Source organism: Solanum dulcamara, chromosome 9, assembly GCF_947179165.1.
Source record: "Solanum dulcamara chromosome 9, daSolDulc1.2, whole genome shotgun sequence".
Classification (NCBI taxonomy): domain Eukaryota; kingdom Viridiplantae; phylum Streptophyta; class Magnoliopsida; order Solanales; family Solanaceae; genus Solanum; species Solanum dulcamara.
Window position 1 is genome coordinate 18,130,649 of NC_077245.1, and position 7,780 is coordinate 18,138,428.

At 35.1% G+C, this 7,780-nt stretch overlaps 1 protein-coding gene across 1 annotated transcript; it reads left to right on the forward strand.

Moving 5' to 3' along the window:
- The first annotated feature begins 6,256 nt into the window (after nucleotides 1-6,256).
- LOC129903581 (uncharacterized) lies at nucleotides 6,257-6,775 on the forward strand. The gene has a single exon (XM_055979133.1). It carries the CDS (start codon nucleotides 6,257-6,259, stop codon nucleotides 6,773-6,775), a length of 519 nt encoding a protein of 172 aa, XP_055835108.1.
- The last annotated feature ends 1,005 nt before the right edge of the window (nucleotides 6,776-7,780 follow it).

Here is a 7,780-nt window from a genome sequence, read left to right on the forward strand (position 1 = left end):
GGTAAGAAAGCTTTGACAAATAAATGGATCTTCAGAGTAAAGCAAGAGCAACATACATCTGCACCTAGATATAAAGCGAGGTTAGTTGTCAAAGGCTTTGCCCAGAGAAAGGGTGTTGACTTTGATGAAATTTTCTATCCTGTTGTGAAAATGTTTTCTATTCGCATGGTTCTAGGCTTAGCTGCAAGTCTAGATTTAGAGGTTGAGCAGATGGATGTCAAGACTGCTTTTCTTCATGGTGATTTAGAAAAAGAAATTTACATGAAGCAACCTGAAGGTTTCGTGGTTAAAGAAAAAGAAAACTATGTCTGCAAATTGAGAAAGAGCTTGTACGGCTTGAAACAAGCTCCAAGGCAATGGTACTTAAAGTTTGAATCTGTCATTGAAAATCAAAGATACAAGAAAACTTCTTCAGATCATTGTGTATTCTTTCAGAAGTTCTCTGATGATGATTTTATTATCTTACTACTTTATGTGGATGATATGCTGATTGTTGGCAGAAATAAATCTAGAATTGTATCGCTTAAGAAGGAGTTGAGCAAATCATTTGCAATGAAGGACTTGAGGCCAGCAAAGAAAATTTTAGGCATACAAATTCATCGAGACAGAAACAAGGAGTTATCATTATCCCAAAAGCAGTACATTGAGAAGGTACTCAAGAGATTCAATATGACAGAAGCAAAAGTGGTTAGTACTCCTCTTGCTAAACATTTTAAGTTGAGTACGATCCAGAGTCCATCTAATAATGAAGAGAAGAAGGAGATGTCATCTATTCCATACTCTTCTGCAGTTGGTAGTTTGATGTATGCTATGGTTTGCACCAGACCAAATATTGCACATGTTGGTACTGTTAGCAGATTTCTTTCTAATCCTGGAAAAGAACATTGGAATGCAGTGAAATGGAAACTAAGATATTTGAAGGGCACTTCAGATATGGAGTTGTGCTTTGGTAGTGGCAAGCCTGAACTTGTATGCTACACAGACTCTGATTTGGGAGGCAATCTTGACAATTCAAAATTCACTTCTGGTTATTTAATCACTTTTGCGGGGGGGGGGGGGGGAGCTATTTCCTGGCAATCTAGACTACAGAAGTGCATAGCTCTATCCACCACAGAAGCCGAATATATTGCTATCACTGAAGGTGCCAAAGAATTACTTTGGATGAAGGAATTTATGAAAGATCTTGACTTTGAGCAGTCAAGGTTCATCTTATTCTGTGATAATCAGAGTGTTATTTATCTCACCAAACACTCCACCTTTCATTGTAAGTCCAAGCATATTAGTAGAAAGTATCATTGGATCAAAATGGCCGTGGAAGAGAAATTATTTGAGGTTGAGAAGATACACACTCAGAAAATCCTTCAGATATGCTTACTAAAGTGGTGATAGCAGAAAAACAGGAGTTTTGTACAACAGCGGCAGGCATGAAGCCTGTCAAGAGTTCTTCCGCTTGAAGCCCATTTGGCCCCTTGGCTGGAGGGGGAGTTTGTTAGGCTATGACACATGTTCCAGCCAAAGGCCCATGGCCTAATCCTTTTTGTAAAAGGATTGAAATAATTTTCCTAATTTGGTTGTCAATTCTATTTGGAAAAGGATTGGAATAATTCTCCTAATTTGGTTGCCAATTCTATTTGGAAAAGGATTGGAATTATAATCTTATTTGGAGTTGGTTTTGGCTTTAGGAAATAGTACCTCTATAAATAGGATGATTTGAGAGAATTATGAAGATTGCTCATTGGTAATGTCTTTGATAAACATTAGGCACATAAGAGAGGTTTTTGAGAGAGCTTTCAACAAGAGAGAAGAGAGAAGAAAAGAGTGTTTTCCGCAACAGTTTTGTCTCTCCGATTAGCAACCTTCAAATTGCATTTTCTGATACATTAACCGTTGGATCGGGCTGAAATTTTTACAGAGTGTTCCTAACATCTTAGTGTTTAATTTGAACGGTGAAGATCGGATTTGAAGGTCAGAAACATCCTGTTTTAGGTCCCGAACAGTAGCTCTGTTTTGGATGTTTTTCTTCCTATTACTTTTATTGGTGTAGCTACTATTGCTTCTCCTTTGCTTGGCAATTATTGTGTAGCCATTTAGGAGAATATTTGTAACCCTCTTATTATTATAGTGGAGCAATTCGGATTTCAAAGATCCCGTGGTTGTTACCTTCGATTTGAAGGGTTTTTCCACGTTAAATTTGGTGTTTTTTATTTTTATTTTTTTCGGGTTTGCGTCCTTCCGTCATAACATATATTAGGGTAATATAGAAGACTAAACAATGAAACATCGTGTAAAAAATGAATGATTTATCATTAAAAAAAAAAACTATTCCTCGATTGCAAACTAGTTGTCCGGATATATGAATCCTCAAATAACCATTCCTCAAAAAAACAACGGCACAGGTATTAAATTAATGCTAGCTATCTGCCTAAGGATCTTTGCTCAGACAGAATCTTAACTAATGGATGGACAAACTTCAAGTCTGATAGACTTGTTTTAAAATGCAAGGCCAACAATTTGTTTTCAACTTGACAGCATGCAGCCTTTCCAAGATTCAAATCTAAAACCATCAATTGATCCATCAATCAATTTAGGGTCGGCAATTCATATCTTATTTATATTTATTCTGCACTATTCGACTGCTTTTCAAACCAAAAAGCATGTCAGAGAATTGTTCTTTCCTTCCCAAGATTTCATTTCATAGATGATATAGGTGTTTCACCATCATTGACTAGCTGAAGGTTATGTAACATCACAAGTTTACAGAGTAAATGATGAGTAACAAAGAGAACAAAAATAAAATTAGTTGATTAATAAATAATACCAATTTACATGCCACTCTTTCAATATTGTCTATTTCAAATTATTTGACTCCATTATATTGATGCTTTCTCTTACAGCAGTGGTGCTCAGACTATAAGGTGCACCTCGACTATTCCACCAGAAGACCCGCTACCTCCCAGTACAGGTATTGGTAACTTCCACCAAAACTTAAGTAGATAGAAAAAATCACATAGCGATTTTGTCTCTGCTGAAATTTTAACCCTACTCTCCCATGATTTTCACTCACTTCATTGATAGCATGACCACACTAATGGGTTCTCTATTAATACAATTATCTATTATCTTTGATGTGTTGTTTTCTCTATCTGATTTTCAACCAATATTGTAATATATTCTCCCATTACTACTTATAAAATATTTTTGTTATCGAATGTCCCCGAAGAGACCCCTTACTACTAATATATTATAGAAGTCAATTTAACAATGTATACTTTGTACCCATCAAGTACCGTCACATAAAATAGGACGTAGTAATAAAGAAGGAAATAGAACATCAAGTGATTAGTTATTTGGATCTAGTGGCCCCAGCTACAACATAGGAATCCTTTTTGATAAGGTAAATAGTTTTACTAATGAATGAAAAGGAAATAATGATCAAGAACACACTTGAACATCACTTTTTCACGAGTTTCACACTCCACAATCAGTTGTTCTCGTTTCTTATCTGAACTATCACTAGTTGTTTCATTTTCCTGCCTGAACTATCACCATCTATGTATTAAAACATGCCTAGTTGAGTAGCTAGTGATAGTAAAGGTAGGAAAAGGGAAAAGTTGATAGTTGTCCTAATCAGTTTCAAGGTATGTTTTAACACATAGATGATAACAGCTTAGGTAGGAAAAAGAACAACTAATAGTTAGAGTGTAAAACTCGTGAAAAAGTGATAGTTCATGAGCGTTTTTGACCATTAACTCAATGAAAAAATCTCATGTTTACGAGCAGCAAGTAGCGAATCTGAACGGAAGGATCTTGAGATGAAATGTCACCCGTCGAAACGAAATTAATCACTTAACTGCTTCTAGACAAATACAAAAGACTAGTAAAATGTAACGTTGAAGTGATACTCACACCAGGAGAGCAGAAGCATGACGCAGAGTTAAAGGTCAACAAAGGAGTAGCAAATGATTTTCCTAGCATCCCTACACCATAAAGCATAGGTTGAATGAGTAGATGTAGAGAACATCCCAAGACCTGAACAAAAAGGCCAAAACTTTCCAGTGCCCACAAAATGAAAAGGTAGGAACATGTAAAGGATATGGTACTTCATAAATGCACTCAAAAACTGAAATTTTTCACACCATAAACTACTTAAATCCAGAACCTATACTTCACTTATAACAAATAGAGTATAAAACAACTACTGCATTTGCTTGAAAAGTAACGTAAGGGCCCACTATAAAATAACCTTCTCCGATAAATGCCATGAGAACGACTCACACCACTATTGTATCATGGTATTGCAGCAACTACTATCAGCTACTTAAAATCAAGAAACCCAACATACAGAATTGGTAATCATGTCCACATTACTGAGACAATCCTTTGCGAAAAATTACCACTGTGGAGTATTGCAACAAATTACTTTTATTCGCAATCAAGACAAGTTGATTCCCCCTTTTTTTCTTAATAACCACTTGTCCTACAAACATTTGTTCTAATTTGATGCCAAGTAATAATAATTCATTTTCTCTCAACACAAGGTTCCACAGCTAAATTCTTTCAATACTATGTCACTAAGTATTACCATTCTAAGTAGGCATAATACATAAACATATCGTAACTTGGGCTCAGCTCACATTTATGCCCTCCAACTTTGGGTGTGCACAAATAGACACTTAAACTTGTATAAAGTTGAACAAGTACGACACATGTATCTTACATGTATTATGTCACGCAGGACATATGCGTCTATTTGTTCTTATTTATACAAATTTAAGTGTCTACTTATGCATACCCAAAGTTGGAGAGCATAATGTCACCTGAAGCAAAGTCAAAAGGACACGTTTATGTATTGTGTCTTCTGAGTACTCTTTGTTGGATATTTTAAATTAATCAAAGCTCATTGGCATATCAATATATTTGACATCATCTTGATGACTAAATACGCATATGTCATTAAACTTGGTGCCCAAGTTCACATATGTCATAGAACTTGGTGGCCAAGATTATAATTTCCTTTGCCCTCAAGTATTCTTATCCTTTCATTTCTTCTCTATTGCCACTACTATAAACTGGTGGATGGAGCATTGAGGACAAATCATCCAAAAAAAGCTATGGAGGAGTACTTAAATATAAATATGAAAATGAAAATATAGAACACCATTGCAGGTATTATTCAGGATCATATAAAGAAAATGAAAAGAATTGGGAAATTAATAGAAAAGAGTTACTGGCAGTATTTAAATGTCTACATAATTTTGAACCATATATTGTTTATAACAAGTTTATTGTGAGAACAGATAATACGCAGGTAAATTGGTGGCTGACAACCAAATTGGAAGATTCAGTTACTACGAAAGAAATCAGGCGATTAGTCGTGAAGATATTACACTACAATTTTACAGTTGTAAGTTATCAGTACTAACAAAAATGTTTGTGCAGATATCCTCTCAAGGAGAAAGTTCAACAACTGACGAACAATCAATATTATTACTCATTTCGTGAAGTTATAACAATTATCAGTACAAGTTAGTGAGATCAAGGCTAACCAAAGCCAGATCGATGAACAGTTACTTATACTGGAAAAGCAAGGGTCAGAGGCTACCCAAAAGCCGAAGTTAACAATAGGTAGATTACCTATGAGTGGTAGAGTTCCACTACAATCCTACGAATCTAGAAAGTGACGAAGGTCAACACTTTAAAACCCTAGTTAACGTGGTTTATATTGCAGGACTTGCAGGTACCCCAAAGAAGGAGATATCACAAGAATAAAAACCTCAAATTATTTCTCAAAAAACCAATACCACATAACCTCAACAAAATGTTCGAAAAACCCTATAGATACCCACAGATTGAAAAACAACCACTGTATGTACCTCCACAAGTTACCAGTTATGCTGACAGCCTACAAACCCCAAAACAGACTTATAACCATGTAGCCAGATCGTATATTGAAAATTTATACAAAATCTCTAGTTACTTGAACAAAAACCCAATCCAAGATGAAGAGCTATTTCAACAACAAAAAGGATATATAACACAGCTGAACAAAGGATACAACAAACTTATTGCCTTACCAGATACAAAACCACAGTTAATAAGAACCTGTTTTGATTATGGATTACTTAGTGTAATTTATACCCAATCAGGAGAAGAATTAAAATTATTCCCAGAGTTATAAAAGAAGTTTCTCTGTTATAAAAGAATTACAAAAGGCGAACTATTCTACCTAAAATGTTACTCAGCAACAACAGAGATTATGTTTGACAAAATTAATCCAGTTATTACAGTCATTAAAATCGGAGTTACAAGATGTATGATAATCCCAACTAAAATAGTAGAACAACCAGAGATAACAAAGCCAGAAATTCCAGAGTTCTTCTCTCACAAAAGAGTTATTGGACTAGGAACTATAATCCAGGAGTTAGCAGATGTATTTGTCAACAACAATCCTGTGTGGAAATATTATGACAGAGACCAAACGTTAATTTATAGTAATTCACGTGAAGTTAGGATTCAAGATATGGAAGACGTACGAAGATGGGCAATGACCTTACTTAACCCAGAACTTACACCAGTTACTAGAGCAATCAACAAGGATTTTATATCATCAGAGCTATTATCAATGTTTTGCAAGATCATTGGACAAAAATACCCTGACCACAGTTGCAACAGATGCGGTGGGGAGAATAATGTAATTCCAGAAGTTACAATAATTGAAGATATGATGAAGACAGGAACAAGTGGAAGACAAGAAAAAGAAGAAAGGATAATGTAACCCCCACAATAAAGACGTCCACTAATACAGAAGGTAAGAAGGAATCTTAAGAGATAAAGTTTAGAGATAAGGATGCAAAGACGTCCATACACGTGTAAATATTAATGTAAATAGTGATTAGGACAACACTCTTACTCCGTGTATATAAGGACAAGGATTTTAGTTTAGAAAGGCATCGAAGCCTATAGAATCTATCTAGTTACATTGTAAACAAAATTTATCTAATAAAAGTTATCAAGATTTCAAGCAGCTATGGATCTTAATCTGGAAGCTACAAAAGAGGTAATTCTTATTTCCTTTATGAGCTAAATACTTAGTTTCACCAGACACTAGACACTAAGCCTGAATCATATTGGCATGATGTTATGGACATGTTATTTCAAATCATATATTGCTATAAATATACTTAGAAAGGAAAGGTCTTAGAACTTCAGACGACAGACATGTACTGTCACAACCAAAAGAATTGTTGGGCGTCACCGTTAGCCAGGAGGGCGTTGAGGCACAAACCCCCTTGTAGATGTGAGGAAATGACAGTATGTGGATGAAGAATGAAGAAATAAGGCACAACCTGGAAAGGGTACGGATAGCAGATATGGTGAGAAGGTAATAACCATAATACGGTTGTATGAATAAGGCAAGGTGAAAGGTGAAAACAATTAGCAATACATGAAATCATGAGCTTACCTATTGAAGTAGCAGAGATAGAAATGATCTATTTAGATATTTTCAATGATATGCTAGAAATTATTTATCTTATAGAACGAACATATGATGAATTAAGAGAATTAGAACAAATGAAAGATATAGTGCATGAGTACTGAAGAAATAGTGCATGCTATATGTATGCTAGACTATACAGACCTAAATAACGCTGTAACCCAGTTAGTTTCAGAGATCGCAGAACAGTTAAGGTTCATTTATGAACAAGAAATAAGCCAAGTAGAAGCTATGGTACAAATCAACCCTTCATTTGTTAGTGTCAGGACTGAGCTTAATAATAAG